The sequence below is a fragment of the Monodelphis domestica genome, chromosome 1 (genome assembly GCF_027887165.1).
Source record: "Monodelphis domestica isolate mMonDom1 chromosome 1, mMonDom1.pri, whole genome shotgun sequence".
Classification (NCBI taxonomy): domain Eukaryota; kingdom Metazoa; phylum Chordata; class Mammalia; order Didelphimorphia; family Didelphidae; genus Monodelphis; species Monodelphis domestica.
This window is the reverse complement of record NC_077227.1, coordinates 336,108,322-336,129,562: the sequence shown is the minus strand read 5'-3', so window position 1 is coordinate 336,129,562 and position 21,241 is coordinate 336,108,322. Positions and strand designations below refer to the sequence as shown.

General features: G+C 39.0%; 1 protein-coding gene across 6 annotated transcripts in view; it reads right to left on the bottom strand.

The window, feature by feature from the left end:
* Nucleotides 1-922: 922 nt before the first annotated feature.
* KDM3B (lysine demethylase 3B) overlaps nucleotides 923-21,241 on the bottom strand; it is a 68,725-nt gene continuing 48,406 nt past the window's right edge. For all 6 annotated transcript variants that reach the window (XM_056811354.1, XM_001376127.5, XM_056811353.1 and 3 more), the window contains exons 9-24: nucleotides 20,600-20,801; nucleotides 16,416-16,630; nucleotides 12,867-13,019; nucleotides 12,143-12,250; nucleotides 11,406-11,533; nucleotides 10,176-10,458; nucleotides 9,445-9,701; nucleotides 8,119-8,385; nucleotides 7,092-7,263; nucleotides 6,577-6,667; nucleotides 6,144-6,274; nucleotides 5,166-5,285; nucleotides 4,369-4,508; nucleotides 3,796-3,972; nucleotides 3,393-3,527; nucleotides 923-2,365 (exon numbers count right to left, since the gene is read on the bottom strand). In XM_056811354.1, coding sequence (XP_056667332.1) covers nucleotides 2,285-2,365; nucleotides 3,393-3,527; nucleotides 3,796-3,972; nucleotides 4,369-4,508; nucleotides 5,166-5,285; nucleotides 6,144-6,274; nucleotides 6,577-6,667; nucleotides 7,092-7,263; nucleotides 8,119-8,385; nucleotides 9,445-9,701; nucleotides 10,176-10,458; nucleotides 11,406-11,533; nucleotides 12,143-12,250; nucleotides 12,867-13,019; nucleotides 16,416-16,630; nucleotides 20,600-20,801 — 2,660 coding nt within the window. In that variant the 3' untranslated portion in view covers nucleotides 923-2,284. The remainder of the gene's footprint in view (nucleotides 2,366-3,392; nucleotides 3,528-3,795; nucleotides 3,973-4,368; nucleotides 4,509-5,165; nucleotides 5,286-6,143; nucleotides 6,275-6,576; nucleotides 6,668-7,091; nucleotides 7,264-8,118; nucleotides 8,386-9,444; nucleotides 9,702-10,175; nucleotides 10,459-11,405; nucleotides 11,534-12,142; nucleotides 12,251-12,866; nucleotides 13,020-16,415; nucleotides 16,631-20,599; nucleotides 20,802-21,241) is intronic.

Genomic DNA, 21,241 nt, shown 5'->3' with positions numbered 1-21,241 from the left:
AATTTCCATTGTATTTCAGGTCTACACAGTGCTGGCACCACTGTTTCCCTTTCTAATCCCACTGGTTTAACATTTCCAAAGCTGTTTTTTTTTGTTGGCAGTCCAGATTGCCTTTACAGAAAGGTGGTACATATCAAAAGGTACCCTTCTCTGGTGCCCTCAATATCACCCAAGTTTGCCATCTGTGTATTTCAAAGCATCAGATTTAAGTGCTGCTTAAGTTCCATTCTATTTTGCGTCTCAAATGCTCCAGAATCCTTTCTGAGAGGCCTCCAGAGTAGTCCCTGTTAACACTGTTGTTCTCACTTCGGTGATGCTCCATCTTTTTCCCCCACCTAGTTTGTAGCCCTTCCTCACCAAAACCCACACACAAACCCATTCTAGCTATCTAGTTACAAAATGTCAAAGCCTGTACTGGAGTCTTCTTCCCAGGGTTGGCTTGCTAGCCTTCTTTGCAGTCATGAAGAACCACATTTCCTGCTTCTGTCAAAAACTTTAGTTCTGAGGAATTATTGCCAATGGGACTATCTTCAAACATGTTGGAAAACTACATTAAGATGAACCAGGAAAGATATGACTCGACTCTCCTTCCCTGGAGAATATGTGCAGCCTTAGAAGCAGGAAAGAAGATACTGCTGTCTAAAACTTGGACTAGGGCCCTACTTCTTGGGTTCTGGGACCTCTGCTTCAGTTGAGAGGGGAAGAATTCATATTCATTCACAGGTCAACTGCACAAAAACCGTTCTCCCACTTTCTATCTCTTGGAAATTCTTACTACACTTCAACAACAGCATCTGCCCCACTCTGTCATATTCTGGTGTGTTCTAGGCCCAGAGAACCAAAGGGGACTTATCTGTGATGGTATCCCAAGGTCTGGGTCTGGCCTGGGTTTACGGGTTAAGAAGTTAGTCCACTCCACAGAGATTTGTTATATTTTAATAAGAACATGGAAACCCCAGTCAGCCCTTCACAAAATGAAAATACAGAAAGTGAAATTAAAAGTATTCTACAGTAAATGACTTTTATTTTTTAAAAAATGAAGTAACTGTGAACATATAAACAAGCCTGCAGGGGGCACTACAGTACAGCTGAAAAGAAGGTAGATACACTTCCCAATGTACTTATTATGGGACAATGAAATCCATCATTTTCAAATGCTGACATTGAAATCTGAATAAAATTCCATTGAGCTGTAAAGTTTTGTTGAAAATATTTCTGGACAAAAAACCTGATGTTGGAAATGAGATTTTCTTTCGTGTTTGGAAAGTATTCTGAGTCCCAAGGAAACACTGGTAACAGGTGGAAGGGTTCCTGGAGTCACCAGTGCAGGGACATACACACCACAGCTCACAGACATGACAAAAGTTCATTCTCGGTTTACTGTTCCCTCTCTGTAGAGACTGCTGGGATGGGAGGGGAAGAAAGGAAAGAAACCCTAAAAAGCCAATTCTTCTGAGCTCTGCTTTGGCTAATTTTGTGCTATTATGGACATTTAATTTCTAAAAACCATTTCTCATCAAAGATTTTATTGAAAGGAAGACTAAATGTAATGTGCCTTTCCTCATAATCCAGGAAAACAGTTGTGGTATTTCAAAAATTCTAAAAATATCTACTTTCATGAAATAGTAACTGTTTCACTACAAACCTAGTTTTTCACTAAATACACAATTCTCCTAATCCTGGTGCCTCCTGGGAAAAGCAGTGGGTTCTCCCTGGGTTCTGCAAGTCTACGGTGTACAAAGGAAGGGAGGATGGGGACAGTTTCACCCCTCTTCCTCAGGCTGGGTCACACAAAAGGTCATATGCAGAGATATGCTGTCAGGCTTCTATGGGTCACACTTAGGCAAATGCCACCTACTGTACCTGCTATCAGATCCCCCCACCCCCCACCTCCAAACATATTCCCAACTAACTAGGCATGAGGAAAAAAAAAGGAGGAAAAAAAAGGAGAAAAAGTGCCCACATTCTTGGTTTTGACTCTAATCACAAGAATATGCAGGAATACCCAGTGGTGTTCAGGTGATCTGGATTCCCAAAAGGCCACAGGATAGGGGATGTGGCACCCTCGGCTTGAAGTCTGGAATTGTGTGTGTAACAGTGCGACTTTCCCGTTTCGACCATCAGTGTTTGAGGCAGCGTAGAAAACAGTGGCTGGAGAGTCTGTAATACTGACCGCACTGGCTCCCAGTGAGGGGGTCCCTGCTCCAGCAGAGACCCTTGCCCATTCCCTGTAAGTACTGTGAGTGAAAGGCCTGCTTCACAAAGGTTTGGAAACTAGCCACAACTAAGACCTCGCTAGTTTGGATTCATGAGCCTTCAGTGTGCCAACAGCATCCTTCACTGCATGGTAAATGATATTCTTCACCTGAGAGATCAAAAGGACAAAAGTCAGTTGCTGTGTACCCTTGAGAAGACAAATGAGTATTGTGCTCTTAACTATAAAATCATCTTAGTGCAAAGACCAGTGTTCCACATACCATAGAGATACTTCCTCCCAAACTACCATACCCCTCCCCAACTTATATGCTATAAAGATGATCTAGAGCTAAAGTCAAAGAAGAGATCTCAGCATTAAAATGAAGTCTTAAAATACAGAGTTGAATTAGGTGACTTAATTTCCAAACAAACAACATCTGTGATCCACAGAATTTAGAAGGTGACAGAGTCACAGGCAAATGACAGGTGAGTAAAGTGCTTCTATTTGAACTCTGCTGAATTTCTGGCCAGAAATATTTTACTTCCTTATTCGTAGTTATTTCTATGTTAACAATGCATTTGTAGGCACCATGGTTCTGAGGATATTCAGGATAAAAGAAATATAGCAGAGCAAATCAAATCAATAGCTAACCCAATGCTAGGCAAGGAAGCTGGAGCTGTAATGGGAGAACCGGGAACTTTTTGTGCCCAAGAGTCCATTTCCTGATGGATCTCTTGGATAGCTGTACTTTAAGAGGGATCTGACTGGTGACATTGAGATCTTTAATCGCTTCCCCTTCCCCTTCCCCAACCCCCTAACCCCCCACAGTTAGGGGGTTAGAGGACTTCTACCTAAAAAGCAATCTGTTTTCAAGGGCCATTTCCCACAAAACAAGATCCCTGGTCTACTCTAGTTGGCAGATATAGGTTGGTAAAATGCTCTTTTCATGCGGTTGATGTTGTTAGATTTCACCTAATTACTGGGACAAATAATGTTTCCCAAAGTAGAACACAGACTAACTACACCTGATGAGATACCAGTCTGAAAAAAAAATAACTGCATTCTTTAAAAACAAAATCTTGTGGAGTAACATGATTTAGACAGAACTTGAAAACATCTCTGGAAAATTCAGAGAATATTCCTCTGTGGTTTCTCCTAGAAATTGGGAAGCCTGTCTGTGGGAGCACACAATCACCTGCAGTTTATCCTCATGATTTGTGTGGGTGTTGGACAGATGTCTGAACTCCTGGGTCAACCGGAAACAGTGCTTTACATGTTCTGGAGATACAAAATCTTCTGCCACTTTTATGCAACTGTACAGATTATGAACCTAAGAAAGATATGGAGAAATTAATAGGCATTAGAAAGCACAGTGAAAAATGGAATGCTTCAAAGTACAGGGACAATCCCTATATACTGAAAGTACAAGCAGCAGTGTATGAAATTGGTTTCTAGAGAGAACACAGCTGCTACAGAGTATCAGCTGAGTACAGATACTACAGAGTTCAACCTTTTAAATTTTCTATGGTTGAAGGCCTGTTTGGTTTCAACTATCTCAAATTCCATATATTTTATTGCCTAGAAAACTATACACCCACTTGGTGGGGGGCTCCTGCAGGTATGAAGACAGCATCTCCCAGAAACTGCACAATTGCCCAGCCTTGTACACCATACTCCTCATAGAGACGTTTACGAAGGGTCTGGTCCAGGTACCAGCTTTGGTCATGGATTGGGTCATGATCTGGAGGATTTTCTTGACCTTGCTCTTCTCCAACCTAATGTCAAAGACACCAAAGAAAAACCTGGATGAGCCATAAAGGGGAAGAAATCACATCCTCCAGTGCTACCTGACATCCTGAAGCAGGGTCTGGGACAAGCTTGAGCTAAAAAGTGCTCTGACTGCCACATCTTGTGGGCAGGGAGTCAGGACATTTAGTACAAGGCACAAAGAAGTAGACCCCTACTTGGGGCATAAGCATTTTAAAGTTGGGGGTGGGGAAGCAGAACCAGTAATAAAAATGTCAGGTTCACAAAAAGATTACTGTTCTGAGAAATTCTAGTTATTGGCCAGGCTAATCTAGGTCATGTCCCAAAGTCTCAGCTCAGCTTTTTCTTTGGCACCCAGATTCATTTCTGTGAATGTGAAAATGGGTTCGTCGACACCATCCCACCTTTCGGAGAAGTTCCCGAATCTTCTCAGCATCCTTAGCTGCATAGATATGCCATAATGCACCAGGCTTCTCATTCCCTTCGTGAATCCTCTGTTTTGTCACCTCATCAGCATCACCCTCATCAATAGTCTTCAGCACCTCTGAAAAGGCAACAGAAATCATAAATAGATCTCTACCAGTGGGACCTGGTCTGCTATTTACCACAGAATTTTCAAAAATAGGAAAGCCTGTTGACTTGTGACAAGTTTGGTTTCTTTCCAGAAAACTTTCAAGGATAAATCTGAAGATCAATATGCTGTAGAGTCTGTCAACCCTGTCTTCAGGAAGAATAACTCAAACCTTCCATGACAGACTTTTCTGGAAAAAAAAAAGCAATTTTAATCCCCTACTGGGAAGGTGTTTCTGTGTCTCTCAAACTGTGAAGATATTTCTTCTAGTCAGTCTATAATCTATATTCTGACATGGGGGGCTGCATTTGATAAGGTATCTACATTGCACAGGGACTTAGAATAAGAGAACAGAAATCAGACACTTTCTACCAAGACACTCTTGGTGATAGTTATTATCTCATTTGGTTCTCACAACAAGCCTAGGAGGTAAGAGCTATTTTATGGATAAGGAAATTAAAGCAAATGGAAATTTAGTGACTTTCCCAGAGTCACAGAGTTAAGTAAATGCCCAAGGCTGCTTCAAGGTTATATTTTAGATCTTGTGCCCTATATCTACTGGGCCAACTAGCTTTCCTTACTTGAAGCAGTGGTAGCAATTAATCAATTAATGCATCTTGGGAAACTTACCTTCATCATGAGCTCCCTCCCCGATGGGGATCCCAACATACACCATCACATTAACTGCATCAGACACATCTAAGTGCAAGTTTGTTGTGCCAACTCTTCTATCTTCTGCAGTGATCAAACCTAAAGGTCAAAGAAAAATTGGATGAAAAGCCACTATTTTAAATAATCCAGACAAACCCTACAACCAAGAACATGCTTTAGGACGTCTTTATGTGGGTGATGAGGGTCTGTTTTAAGATTACTTGTTTCTAAATAAATCATTGTTTTGAAAACTTTCCCAGCTTATTTCAGCAATTATTCCTAACCAGGAGAGACAACACTAACAAAATAACAACTAACAAAATTTGGCTCCATGCCAAATCTTTGATTAAGCAATCAGCTAGCTTCCAACAAACCCAAAGAAATCATACCAAAACTTTGGAATATTTAAAAAACAAACAATCCTACCTCATCTTTCCCATCCAAGCTAGGGATAAAAGGGCTGGGGGTGGGGGAAGATTCAGTGACAACTGTAAAGGACCTGCCTCCCTCCCTCTGGGATGTTCATTACTAGGACTTTCCAAAATACTGGGTATCTTGGCAGCCAAACTTCTTTACCACTAGTAGTCTTTGATATTTTTTAGAACCAAATCATATTTCTTTAACGACATTGAAAACTTACACTCATGTAGTGTTTATCAGTTTAAACCACTTTCCCTACAATAACAAACAGGTTATTTTAATTCTACAGATAAGGAAATATTGTCTCTTGAATTTGATATATATGAAAAATTTTAAAGGGTGTTTTCATCTACCCAGGGGAACAAACACAGGTACATAAGTCAATATGAGGGAAAAAATTGAATATTCAGATTACTGTCATAAAAAGGGATCACTTGCAATACTGGCTTCTGGTTCCGCATTGCCCACAAGTCATTCTTTGGCTGTTAAAAGAGAGGAATTAGAGAAGGCATCCCTGGCTTATTTACCCCCTCTTACCATAGGCATTGTACATTTTGGGACCCAGATCCGGTCTTACAAAATAGCTGGGTAGTCTAGAAGCCAAATTCAGCCTTCCATCCCGCTTGGTGTACTCTGGCAGAGGGAGGTTCTCCATCAGATCCTCAAACCTAAAGAAGGGTAAGAGAAGAGAGAACATACTGTGCTATAGAAGAAAAGCCTACAAAGTTAAAGTTCCCCTGCATTACTTTAACACTTGAGGGAGCTATGATTTCACAGATAGGGGCATCTGCTCAAACAAAACAGATGACAACCATTCCCTGCTTGCTTGGGAGATAGTTTTGAGTTGCAGTAATTGAAACAATTCATTCCCTAGTAACCAGTTTTCTGGTAATGCTCAAAATGTAATCCCTTCTGTATTTCTTTTGTGACCAAACCTTAAACATGCTATAGCTTGATTTTGTTTACTAACCTGGTAGGCATCATGTCTCGGAAGTCCTCCCCTGGAGGCCAGTCTTTGAGTTTCAGTACCATTGGCTGCCCATCTTCTGACCTTAGCCGTTCTGTGAGAGACAAAGTATTCATTTACTAGCCTGGGCTCACTGAACTGAATGATGGAAAATCTGCTGGTGTTCAACCTCACAGAAGACTAGCTTTTATTTTCAGTTCTGCCCTCATTGTGAAGTAGATAGATGACTTTTCCCCAGTCCACAATTACAGAGATCAATACGTGTCTGGCTAAAGGGGCTTCACTGTTTGCTACTGACAACAAACCTTGCCAGACCACAAACTGAAGGCTAGGAATTTATTCCATTAGATGGACTTTTGTTGTGGCTAGACCAAGGACAAGATTTCCCCAGCATGCTATGATGACCTCTGTGGCTATTTCTACAGGGGCATTCTGTGCTGAAAAGCAATATTGGGAACTCAGAGAGCTGGCTTTCTTCCCAGGTTGCACTTAGTAGATGTGACCTCAAAGCCACTTACTGCATATGATTTCGAAACCATCCCAGAAGTCACGCACTTTCACATCAGAAATGATAGCACAGTTCCTACAGTTTACTAGATCCACATCCTGGTCTCCAAATTCTTGGCTAAATGCTTCCGGCTTCCAAAGTTCAGATTTGAGCTTTTTATGCACCCCAGAAACAAGGACAGGCTGTTGAAAGAAATAGCATGATCATCAGGGTCATGAAAGACACTAAGAGCCCCCAGGGCTGAAAAAGAAAGAAGATTCTTCCCAATGACATCTCCTCCTCCTTCCTATCCTTAGTTCTTCAGCTTGACATCTCTATTATGTGAACTCTGATTCCAACATCAGATGAGGCTACAGGCATTGCCTCCACTTTATTATTATCAACTTCCAGGTCCAATTAGATCAAATCACTTCTGTTGCTTTGGATACCTACTGCTATATAAAAGAAAGGTGGGAGGCCAACAACGGACAAAAATCAACTTTTGGCAATGTTTCATACTTGGGATGGATAACTCCAGAAATTCCATACCCTTTCCTTTATGTGCCTGAAATGTATATAAAGTGTTATTATTGGCCTAGAGATGGGAGGTCCTGGGTTCAAATCTGACCCCAGAAACTTCCTAGCCATGTGACCCTGGGCAAGTCACTTAACCCCCATTGTCTAGCCCTTACCCCTCTTCTGCCCTGGAACCAATACACAGTATTGATATTCTAAGATAGAAGGTCAGGTTTATTTTTTAGAAAAAAGTATTATTGACCCTCCCCCTCCCACAAATTCACATCTAATATTGTTCTTTTCCAAAGACAATATCCAAGCCTGATCACTAACTGGACATGAAAAATATCAGGAGCTTATAGCAATCAAAGGTTCTCCAATAATAATCCTAATGACAAGAATCTGACTCGTCTTGTGACTAGGTCCTCCTCACCTGAGCTATGGTAAAAAGAATAGTGGCCCAAACCCCAACCAGTCAGCCACAGAACCAGTTGTTTTTTTGTGGGCCCATGGCTTCAAAGAAACTCCTTAATCATGCTGACCTGGCCTTGCTTCCAACACTCCCGAAAGATCTTCCAATTGTTTTTGTTGCTGGGGTCGTGGAGACACAGGAGCCTCCCATCACAGAGCCATGAGTGGGAGGTATGCGGGTCTAGCACATTCAGCCCCATCACCATCTCCTTCACCTCTTTTTGGGTGTCAGTCAGGTTACTGGCCCGCTTTGCAGCATCGGAGGTTTTTTTATTTTCAACCACTGAGGCAATGATGTGGTCGAGGAAGTTGGGAAGACTAGCCTTGTTCTTCACCCCCTGAGAGACAGAAGCCCAATAGCTATATTTAGTTTTACAATCATCAGCAAAAAAGACAAAGAACTCACATTAACACAGAAACAGTCAGCTTGACCTAGCTAGTCTTATTCTATGTAGGTTCTACAACATCCTTCATAAGATGGAGGAGTATTAAAAAGTATAATTTCCCTATTCATCCTACTTTTCACCCAGAAGCATAGTAAGTCTATTAAAAGGCCTAAGGGGGCAGTTGGGTAGCTCAGTGGATTAGAACTAGGTCTAGAGATGAGAGGTCCTGGGTTCAAATCTAGCCTCAGACACTTCCTAGCAGTGTGACCCTATGGCCTAGCCCTTACTGATCAATACACAGTATTGATTTGAAGAAGCAAGGTAAGAGTTTAAAAAAATACCTCCAATTCTCCTTTAGGAATAGATTCTCTATCTAGCCAAATGATTGACAGATAACTTGGATCAAAGCTCCTACTGTACCTTTTTTGGCCAGTGCTATGCAATTTTACTACTGAGAAGGGAATAGTCCAATTTCTGCTTTACTCCTCCCTAGTAAAACCAATGAGATGATGCTTTGCTGTATTTCAGAGATTATTCAACAGAATCTGGCATTTTCACAAAGCTTCAGCAGCCCCGAAGGAGTCTGTCACTATGGCTTTCAATCTAGTTACCTACAGAAAAATGATACCATTGCACCTTTCAGGAAAGATCTTTTTGTGGGATCTCAAAGGTTACTGTCATATCTGAATGCAAGGGAACATGACTGAATTGTCTATGAAGGATACAAAGGATTCATAGAATAATGACAGGATTTGTATGAACTGATGCATAGAGAAATAAAGAAGACCAAAAGAGCAATGTCCAATGACCAAGATATCTGTGAAGACTGCACTGAAAGACAATAGAATTAAGTTGAATATAACAAGTCAACAGTGATTTCAGATGCCTGATATTGGAGTATGCTACCTTCCTTTTTGTTCAAGAAATGGTGAACGATAACACTGCAATGTTAACTATAAAAATGAAAAAAACCCAGATTTCAATGACTGAAGTTATGGAGAGGATACCCACTGTGGAAGATGCTGAGAAGACTGGAGGGAAGGGTATGCTGGTGTCCAAGGGGGCCTGAGGAAGCTTTCCAGGTCCAGAGTGTAGTAGGTCTCGAAGGCTGGAACCTTCTGTTTTGTTGTTTGAGGCAGCAGGACCGAGTAGCAGGCTATTAAAGAGTTTTGGAGTTAATGGAGAAACCTTTGCTGTAGAATTGAATGAATCCAGCCCAAAGGGGGAATGAGATTCCTTATTGAGTACAGATCTCAGTGACCCAGCTTCTGTAAGAAAAGTCAGAAGGAGATGAGAAAAACAATGTAATGAAGGAAAACAGAGAAAGTGAATTTCTGAAACGTTATTAAACAGTGACAACACAATGAGAAAAGTAGAAAAGAATACGGGCTTTTCAATCTACAACCTTCCTCAGGGAGGGAAAGAGTTTACTGTACATTAAAGCTAAAACCAACAGTGAACACAGTAGGTGATGTGCTTTATCACTTTCCTCACTTCCTGATTTTTGCCATTTCCTTTTTTCCCCCTATCTTTTTTCATCCAAGTCTTTTTGTACTCACAATCAGGTTGCTTATTTCTCTTTTTTCCTCCTTCCCATGGCCTCTGCCATGACATCTTCCTGGAGAGATTCCATTGTTCTGTGACTTTTACACTCATTCAATACTGCTACAAATGTTCCAAGTAATGGTGACCACTGCCATGACCTTTGCTCCTTGTCTTTTCATTGAATCTGATCTGCTTACCTTTTGTTTCTTCTTTTGCTTTCTGTGTTGCTAAATCTGCTAGCCAGTGTAGAGCAGAGGATGGTGGTGTGGTTTCAGGGCAGAGTGGCCTGCTGGTCTTTGTCTCACTACTGCTACTTGATGCAGATGTGTCTGTTTTTAGCGCTTCCTCACCCCTGCTGTCCACGGTTTCAGGTTTGGGAATAAGGTCAGTCTCTGGTGGTGTAACCCCTGTTGTCCCTCCTCCACTGGAGAAGGGAGTTTCACTTCCAGAAGAGGAAGCACTGGAATTTAAACTAGGAAGCTGAAAAATATAGTTGACAATTGTAGTTAAAATAAAGTTCTTGGGAAGGAAAAATAAATGAATTGCAAATAGTAACACAGAAGTATACCTAAAAAAGTATTACTGTTGTGTCATAATTGTTTTAAATTATTAAAGCATTTCCCATATTGCTTGGCCTGACACTTCAACCTTAGTAAACGTATATACATGTCTATGGACACCTTCATGCCTTTTTTTGTTGTTTTGGTTACACCATGATTATTGGGAATGGAGTTTGCAGAAGGCAAATCCCAAACAAATGAATCACTTTCCTATCACTAAGCTTAAAGATTACATACACCATGACTGTGTTTTGCCTGTGTGATGCAGCTGAACAGACCAATGGAGGCTCAGGAGTCTTTTCCATCTGTGAACACACAAAAACGTGGACCCTGCCAGAACAATCTTGACTCGAAGTCAAGTATTCTAATAGTCTTCCTCAATCAAAACTGAGCAGAGGGGCAGGGCAGTTAGGTAGCACAGTGGATAGAGGGCCCAGGTCTGGAGTCAAAAGGACCTAGGTTCAAATCTTGCCTCAGATACTTCCTAGTTGTATGACTCTGGGCAAGTCTCTTAAGCCTGCTTACCTAGCCCTTGCCACTCTTCTGTCTTAGAATCTATTATTATTAAGTATCAATTCTAGGACAGAAGGTAAGAGTTTTATAAAACTAAACCAAACCAAGAACAGGCAAATGAAGAGAGGAAAACCAGGAAGTCATCACTGGGACATTTATGAAGCATTCAAGGGCTCCTTATGGGAGTGCTAGAACAACTGTTAGGTCTGTTTCTAGATAAGCCTTTTCTAACCTCAATGGTAGGTCCTGGGATAAGAAAAATGAAACTGGGTTATTTCAACAAGGGCTATATTCTATAGTTGTTTTAAAACCCTTATAGTTTATAGTCAGTCTCTAAGTAGCCTACTTGCTTACCTGCGAAATTCCATTAGTGACAGCAGGCCTCAATACAGATTTATTCTGACGACTGATGCAAGGGCAATTGGCTTTAATTCCCCACTTGCCCCGGGCTGCATGTACCATATCTCCAATGTTGTAAAGCGCTGCAAAGAAAGATGTAATATGATTTGTCTGGAAAATATTTGAGAGAGGTCAAGGATGGGACATTTAGGGAATTCTCCACATGCTTGAGATCTTAGAAATAGGATAGATATATCAACCTGAAAACTTCAGAAAATTCACAATAGTGAATTACTACTACTACTACTGACAAGTTTTCTTTCTCTACAAACATTTCTGAATATATTGCTATTGTCACTCAAATGGTAAACAGTTCTTAAGTAGAAGGAAATGCAGGTGATAGTTCCCAGGATTCACTTTTATTTACAGTATATATATTTCAAAATCTAAGCTTAGAAGATCTGATAGAGTAAACACAAAAATTAAAGTGATATCACAATCCAATCAAAAGCATCTATTAATACCACACATATAATACAATGAAAATATTAAGTTTCAGTTACATTTCCACTAAACAAACAAGGATGGATTTTCTTGTTTTAAAGAATTAGGACAGAAGGCTTAAAGACAATATCATTGCTAAGTCTCTATGACTTTGGTTGTTTTATTTTGTTTTGAAGCTTATTTTTTTAAGTATCTGCCCAAGACCTGAGCCATCTCCTTCACCAAGAAGACTGCAGTCTGGGACTTACCTGTGCCAGGGATGATTTGTGTGGGCATGAGATTCTCTGGTTCATGTGATTGCCCCTTTGCACACTTCAACCAAGAAAAAACCTCTTCATCACCCATCTCCTCTGTCTCTGAAATAGGAAGATCTTTTATTACTTTTTCTCTGATCATATTTTCTTCCACGGAGCTATGATATACCTATCTCTTCTAAGTCATTAGTTACTCCCCTTCAGTTTTCATAGTTTCTCTAAGAAGACTGGATTTCCCAAGTTTGTGCAACTAGGCAATATGAAGATATTCTGGCATATGGCCTGGGCAACCAAGACTGAAGGGAATAAGAAGGACTCATTTTCTTGGTTTGGTAAAGATTTTCCCAATAGGCTGAAAATTGATAAATTAATCTGAAAAGAATGATGGAGGTAGAATAAGTGGATATGAGCTCAATTGTCGCTTTGCAACATACTACCTCTTTGACCTTGGATAAATCACCTTGCTCTGCTATAATTTCCTCATCTATAAAAGGAGAAGGCTGGCATTAATGATTTTTAAGGTCCTTTTTAGGTCTGCTTCTATGATCCTGTGATGTATATAGGCTAGTAAGTTTAGTCAATGGTTGAGGCACATAATAAGTGTTATTGTCTCTCCACTCCTTAACCCTGAAACATCAAATCCTCTCTCATTCCCAATAGATTCCAGCACAATTTCCCTGTGTTCTCTTTTGAACAAGACTGGGAAAAATTTACTCACCACTGCGTGGTCGGCTTTTCCTAAGTCTGTAACAGTCCAGACAGACTCCAAATCCACATTTGCGACAAACCCAATGGATGTTGAAGAGAGTTGTTTCACACACATCACACATTTCCCTGACACCACGTACTGCTCGCTTCCATGCCACTTTTTCTGGAGAAAAGCAAGAGGAAGGCAATTTATAGTTACTAACCCAATAGATAGCTGCAACTCTTTAGACAAATCTATCTAATCTTTTCAGGGTAAAATCCCACTTATTCATAAAGTTAATATTTTAGGAGATAAAAAATGCAGAATAAATTTTTAAAAATTATTCTAATCAGATTGCATTAAAAAAATCTATAATAGAATATGCTTCAAATGCGCACAATCATGCCAACATACCATAGTTAAGGGAAATGAAAGCACTGCAGCTTTTTTTTTTTTAATTCTTATCTTCCTTCTTAGAATCAATACTGTGTATAGGTTCCAAGGCTAAAGAGCAATAAGGGCTAGGCAAGGAGGGTGAAGTGACGAAGTGACTTGCCCAAAGTCACACACCTAGGAAGTGTCTTAGGCCAGATTTAAACCTAGGACCTCCCCTCTCTAAGCCTGGCTCTCAATCCACTGAGCCACCCAGTTACCTCCCACAGGAAAGAGAAATCAAAGGGATTCTATAAGGTTAAACCGTTTACATTACTACATGGGAAGATGATACTTGTAACTCCTAAGAACTTTATTATTATTAAGGCAGTTAGAAGGAGTATGCATAAGCAGTAGGAGTTTAATATGACCGGATGCTATCTAAAAACATAAAATTAAGGGGTAAGAAAGAGAAATGTACTGGAAGGAAGGAGAAGGGAAAGGTGGAATGGGGTAATTTATCTCATATAAAAAAGAAGAATGAACAATTTTTTATAAGGGATGGGAAGATGGGGGAAGGAATGCTTGAATCTTGCTCTTGATGGAATTGGCTCAAAGAGGGTATTACATACACACTCAGTTGGGAATAGAAATCTATTTTATCCTACAGGAAAGTAGGAGGGAAAGGGGATAAGGAGTAAGGGTGGATTAGACTGATAGAAGGGAGGGCTGACTGGGAGAGGTAGCAGTCCCAGAAACAAAACAGTTTTGAGGATGGAAAGAATGAAAGGAGAGAGGATAAAGAGCTGGAAAAAAAGATGGAAGGAAACACACAATTAATAATCATAACTGAATTTTTTAAATAAAAGTGTCTCTGACAAAGGTCTCATTTCTCAAGTAGAGAACTGAGTCAAATTTAAGAATACAATTCATTCCCCAATTGATAGTCAAGGAATATGAACAGCAGTTTTCAGATGAAATAATCAAATCTATCTCTAGTCATATGAAAAAATGCTCTAAATCACTACTGATTAGAGAAATGCAAATTAAAATAACTTTGAGGTACCTATCAGATTGGCTAATATGCCAGAAAAGGAAAATGACAAATGTTGGAAGGGATGTGGGAAAACTGAGATACTAATTCACTGTTTGTAGAATTGTGAACTGATTCAACCATTCTCAAGAGCGATTTGGAACTATGCCCAAAAGGCCAAAAAATCATGAATACTCAGCATACTCAGCAATACCACTACTAGGTCTGTAACCCAAAGAGATGAAAAAACAAAAAGGAAAACGACTTAAACACATAAAAATATTTAGCAGCTTTTTTTGTGGTGGCAAAGAATTGGAAATTGAGGGGATGCTAATCAATTGGGGAATGGCTGAACAAGTTGTGGCATATGACTGCTGCAATACTATTGTGCTACATGAAATGATGAGCAGGATGCTTTCAGGAAAACCTGGAAAGATTTACATGAAATGATGCAAAGTAGAGTCAAGAAAAGAGTAGTAATATTGTAACAGAAACAGTACTATTATACAATGATATTTGAAAATGACTTATTCTCAGCAATACAATGATTAAAGACAATCCCAAAGGACTTATGATGAAAAATACCACCAATAGCTAGAGTGAATTGATGGAATTTGAATACAGATCAAATCATATTTTGTTAAAAAGTCTTATTTTCTTGTTAGTTCTTTTGGTTTCTGTTTTCTTTCACATGACTAATATGTGCTGGGAGCCACCAGGCCATGATGTCTTGACAAGGTCACTCATGGCAGCTAACAAGGTCACAGAGTGACCCACTGGCAAGATGTGACTGCCCTTTCATTAACATCCCTTACCTATGGAATTAACATGACAGTACTATTCACCCCCAACCTTAGAAGGAATAATACAATAACAAAATACCTGCATTCTATTTCCTCAAAACATCACCAAAAGATCAGACCCTCAAAACCAATACCAAAAGACTACCATGGGTTAACTTTTACTTAGGTACATAATTCCCAGTAAAACCATAGCTACAAGCCAAGCCCAGAACGTTTCCACTCACAGAAACTTATTCTCATGATGCCAGCATACAAATCAATCATAAAGGCCCATACAAAACGTGCAGGTACACCAAATTTCAACATGCTTCAGTGACTCCATTTCACAAACCAGTAATTCATCAGTCAGAAACTCCCTGATAACCCTGAAAAATTACCTGCCCAACAATTAATCTGAATTGTATGTTCCTCTGATCCTTCAAGTTCAGTACAGTGATTGTTGAATTGTCTTAAGAATTTCTGACTATTTCTTTTCATTAAAAGTAATAAGTAAATTTCTTTGATTGTTTGTAAGCTTAGATTCCTCACAGGTTAATGAGAAAATTAAGTCACCTGTGACAAAATAATTTATCTTGAATCTTTGTATGTTTTGTCAGATTGATAATTATAATACAAGAATATGGAATGACCTTAGAATGTTAATTAAGTTTTTTGTTAAAAGTTAATGTGTCACCTTTCTAATTATCTCTATTTAGACATGTGTGTTAGGTAATGTATCTGTGTGCCAAAAAAAAGGGTATTAAACCAGGCTTGGGGAAGGGAACAGCTATCAGGAGCAAAGCATGCCCATGGCTGAATGATAAACAACTGTCTTCCATTTGTTATTTTTCTTGACTGACCGTTCGCTACCTGGAGTGGCAAGTGAGGCTGGATCTTGCCTGTGGCATGTTTTGCATGACTGCCCATGCATAACTTTTATCAAATTGTTTGCCTTCTCAAAGAGGAGAGAGGGGAGGGAAGGAGCAACCAAATCTGGAACTCAAAAATTAAAACAAACAAACAAAAAAACCCCACACACAACACAAAAATCCAAATGTTAAAATCTGTTTTTATATGTAATTGGGAAAAAAACACACTAATTTGAAGAGTAAAATTAGTTCATTAACATCCAAATTGGGTGGAAAGAATGAACTTGAATCTATTAGTGATCTCCAGGAGCCCTAAAAATAAAATTCTGAATTTAGTTTCACTCCTTGATTAGACAGACTGCTATAAGTGGAAGTCTTCTCAATAAAGGGAGAAAATTTTCTATATTCAAATACTGACTATTCCTGTCCAAAAAAGAGAGGGAAATGAAATATTATGCCTTTTAAGTTAAAGAAACAAGGGTTTCTTTAACAGGCAGTATGAATGACAGAAGGTATGACTTACGGTGTGGCTCTACCATCATCATGGCCTCTTTTTCTGACATAACAAGCTGGCAAAACTGGTCCCCAACATTGGCCAGTATGTATTTGGAGGTCTCCAGATCGATTCCTTCTGCAAGGGAGGAAGAGGGAATCCACAGGTTCATGGCTTCTGGGTCACTTTGCTGGGGACTCAAAAACCCTTCTACACGGAGAATGCCTTTCCGAGTGAAGATAAGCCTGTAAAGGAACAAAAGTTGGTCAGAAGCATAGTGGCCACACAAATCAACAAATACATGTAATCTAGGGTCTGAAATTGGATCTGGCTTAAAATCATAAGGTTGAGGGCAAGTAAAAATTCTCAGAGAAAATTCACCTTACCACTCTTCTGCCTTGGAGCCAATACACAGTATATATATATATATATATACATATATATACATATACATATACGTATACATATATATACATATACATATATATAATATATGAAGAACAAAAGGTCAAGAACATCAAAGGAAGGGAGCAGCTGTGTAGCTCAATGGATTGAGAGTCAGGCCTAGAGAGGAGAGGTCCTGGGTTCAAATCTGACCTAAGTCCCATGGCCTAGTCCTTACCACTCTTCTGCCTTGGAACCAATATACAGTATTGAAGGAATATCAAGAGGAAATAATGAAAAAAAAAATGTAAAGGATGGTGACCTAGTAGTTCCAGATCTAAAATTGTACTATAAAGCAGTTATCTTCAAAACAATCTGATACTGGCTAAGAAATAGAAGGGTGAATCAATAGAACAAATTATGGATAAATGACCTCAACAATCTAGTGTTTGATAAACCCAAAGATCCCAGCTTTTGGGATAAAACTCACTAATTCACAAAAACCACTGGGAAAACTGGAGAACAGTATGGCAAAAATTAGGTTTAAATCTGTTATCTCTTACCCTATACCAAGATGTGGTCAAAATGGGTATATAATATAAACACAAAGAGTGATATTATAAGTAAGTTAGGGGAAAGTAGAGTAGTTTACCTGTCAGACCTACAGAAAAGGGAAGAATTTGTGACCAAACAAGAGACAGAACATTATAAGATGTAAAATGAATAATTTCAATTCAATTAAAAAGGTTTTGTACAAACAAAATCAATGCAACCAAGTTTAGAAGAGAAGCAACAAACTGGGAAAAAATTTTATAACAAATTTTTCTGATAAAGATCTCATTACTCAAATATATAAGAACTAGGTCAAATTTATAAGAATACAAGTCATTCCCCAATTGATAAATGGTCAAAGGATATGAATAGGCAGTTTTCAGATGAAGAAATCAAAGTTATCAATAATCATGAAAAAATGTTCTAAATCCCTCTTAGAGAAATGCAAATTAAAACAACTCTGAGGCACTACCTTACATCTAGCAAATTGGCTGATAGTAAAGGAAAATAATAAATGTTGGAGGCGATATAGCAAAAATTGGGACACTAATGCATTGCTGGTGGATTTGTGAATGGATCCAACCATTCTGGAAAGCAATCTGGAATTATGCCCAAAGGGCTTTAAAAGAATGCATAAGAATGCTTTTGACCCAGTAATACCACTACTATGTCTGTATCCTAAAGAGATAAAAAAAATGATAAAGGACCCGTTGGTGCAAAAATACTGATAGCTGTGCTTTTTATGGTGGTAAAAATTTGGAAACGGAGGGGTTGTCCCTCAACTGGGGAATGGTTGAACAAAAGGTGATATATGATGGTGATGGAATACTATTGTGCTACATGCAATGATGAACAGGATAATTTTAAAAAGAATTGGAAAGACTTACATGATCTAATGCAGAGTGAAATGAGCAGAATCAAGAGAACAGTATACATAGAAACTGAAATACTGAGGAATGATGAAATGCGATACTTTGCTACTAACAGCAATGTAATGATCTAGGACAATCAATCTCCAGAGAAAGAACTGTTGGAGTAGGAATGCAGATGATAATATGATTTATCACTTGATTATTTTGGTATATGATTTGGGGTTTTGGTTTTATAAGATTATTCATTAACAAAAACAAATAACATAGAAATGTTTTGTTTGATAATACAGGTATAACCCAGACTAAATTGCTTGTCAATTCCAGGACAGGGGAGGGAGGAAGGGAAGAAGACAACATGGATCATATAACTCTAGAAAACTTACGTGGAAATTTGTTATTAAAATAAAACAAAGGAAAAAAACAAATAAGAAGAGGAAAAACTTCTCACTGAATTTGGAAATTTGTTCTAAAGCACTAGTCTTATCCTTTAGGCTCCTGATGCTTTCCACTTAAGCATGTATTTAACTCTGAAAACCAGGCTGGGAAACCATTTTAGGGATCTTGGGCATTTGAAAAATTGCATCAAAAAAAGGGGGAAAGACCTATTAATACAAAAATATTTATAGCTGCTTTTTTTTTGTGTGGTGGCGAAGAATTAGAAATTGAAGGGATGTCCCTCAATTGGGGAATGGCTGAACAAATTACACTATCTGATGGTGATGGAATACTATTATGCTATAAGGAATGACGAACAGGATGATTTCAGAAAGAGCTGGAACAACCTACATGAACTGATGCAGAATGAGATAAGCAGAATGAAGAAAACCTTGTTAACAACAGTAATAGCAATATTGTATGATGATTATCATACTCTGACTACTTTCAGCAATGCAATGATCTGGGATGTTCCTAAAAGACTTATGACAGGGAATGCTATCCACTGCCAAAGAAAGAACTGTTAGAGTTAGAATGCAGATGAAAGCATATGATTTTTCAATTGCTTAGTCAGATGTGTTTTGGGGATTTAGTTTTATTAGATTACTCACTTATAATATGGAAAAATAAGTAAAATTAAAAAAAAAATTTTAATTGACTCTAAGAATTCCTACCAACTCTTTTATTCAAAACAAATATTCTGAGTGCATCAATCCTTCTGTTGGCATAATAGGGGAGATGGAAGAAACAAGCATCTCTTCCACTTCTATTCCTGAGAGATATGTTACACAGCGTTATAGGCCGAAGAGTAGTTATTATTTGGTAGCATGGGATCTTTCCAAGGTCTAGTTTAATTCTCTGTGGTTGAGGGGCATATTTACCCATGCTGAATATAGTCCATAGCTTCCCATTCTCAATCATAAGGCAAGTTACTTTGGAGAATGAAAAAAGGAAGTATAGCAGCAGACCAAGAATAAGGGACAGATTCATTCTTCTTGATTCATCAATTTGAATGGAATCTAAATTAGGGGAAACCTAATTGGAGAGCTGGTGGCTAAAGTTCGTGAATGTTAGTTTCAATACACCAAGGTCAAACTTATAATAATCCAATAACTAAAGTATGAATACATGATGCAGTGCCACCACCAACTTGCGAATTAAAGTGCCAAAGATATTCAATATCTCATTCCAATAGGCCTGTGTTAAAAACTCAGAATATTTCAGAGTAGAAGAGAATCTATCTTCTTGAACTTTTGAACTGTCACTTATAAAACTATAGAAAAAGAACCAAAGGCATCCAATGGGATGGGCCTGGACCTGTGATTTCATTGGCACAACAAAGTTTTAAGTAAGGAAATTCCCTCTACCAGTAAAGACTGGCATTTGCTCTGGAGTTTACTGTTTTAGAGCAGGGGCTCATAACTTGTGTGAACTTGGATAGGAAAAAGAAATCAAACTTTCATGTTCGCTAACCTCTATCTAATTGAATTGAATCTTGGTTAATTCATTTTACTGGAACCTCTAGTTTACAGAATTAATAACTTCTTAGAGATTAAAAAAAACTTCTTAGAGATTTGAGACCCAAGATGAAACCAAGATTCTGCAGCTCTACTCAACACTGGGGGTGGCTGATTTCTTCTTTGGGGTAAGTGATGGAAAGAACAGTGAATAGTCTTGATATCCTGCTGGCACATACTTACTGTATGTATTTGGAAAGTCTCCTCTTTATAAAGTTTAATTTCCTTACCTGCAAAACAGTACTATTTATAATATCGATCTCACAGCACTGTTTACAGAATCAAATGAAAAAGTGCTGTGTAAATTTTAAAGTGTACATGTGGTAGAATCAGGATAGGTCATTTGGGTTTATAATCTTTGGGCATTAGACTAACAAGCAGAGGAAGCCTGGGGCAGTGGGGGGCCATGGGATAGGGGGAGAGGTATTGAGAGAAAATGAGTGACTGTTGGCACCTTCGGAAGTGAAAGAATCGGCAGGCCACAGTGGAATCGTCTTGTTCTTGCTCCTTAAACTTCCGGTAGCGCTCTAGACGGCACTCCCGGCATTTATGCAAGTGAGGGGCCACATTAATGCAGGATCCATCTTGGAGGAAAGGCTCTCCAGACTGCTTGAGCTTTCTCACCTTGCTCATGTCTTTCAGCACAGACTGACCAACTGTGGTAGGAAAGAGAGAAAAAAAACAAAAACACACTGATAAAAATGGTCTAAGACAAAAGTTAGGGTTTGATATGCTCAAAGGACATCACTCAATTTTCTCTTTGTTCAAGATAGCTACTACTTCATGGTACCTTATCTGGCTTATTGCTGACTTTTTACTACTAAAAAAAAAAAAAGCTTAACTTACCTGTCTACTTCCTCTCTAATTTGCTCATTCAGGGGTAGGGAAGAGAAAAGAGACACAGCAGCTAGACAAGGACAATAGGGAGCTTGGGAAAGGAATTGTGTGGGTGACTCTGTTCCATCCCAAAGATGGGATGGATGCAGGAGATCAGGAGCTCCAACAGACTGGTGGCACCTGCCACTTATGTAAGGCACCCAAGTAAGTGGCTGTGCTAATTGATCCATGCTATCAATGTTTTAAACCTCATGAGCTA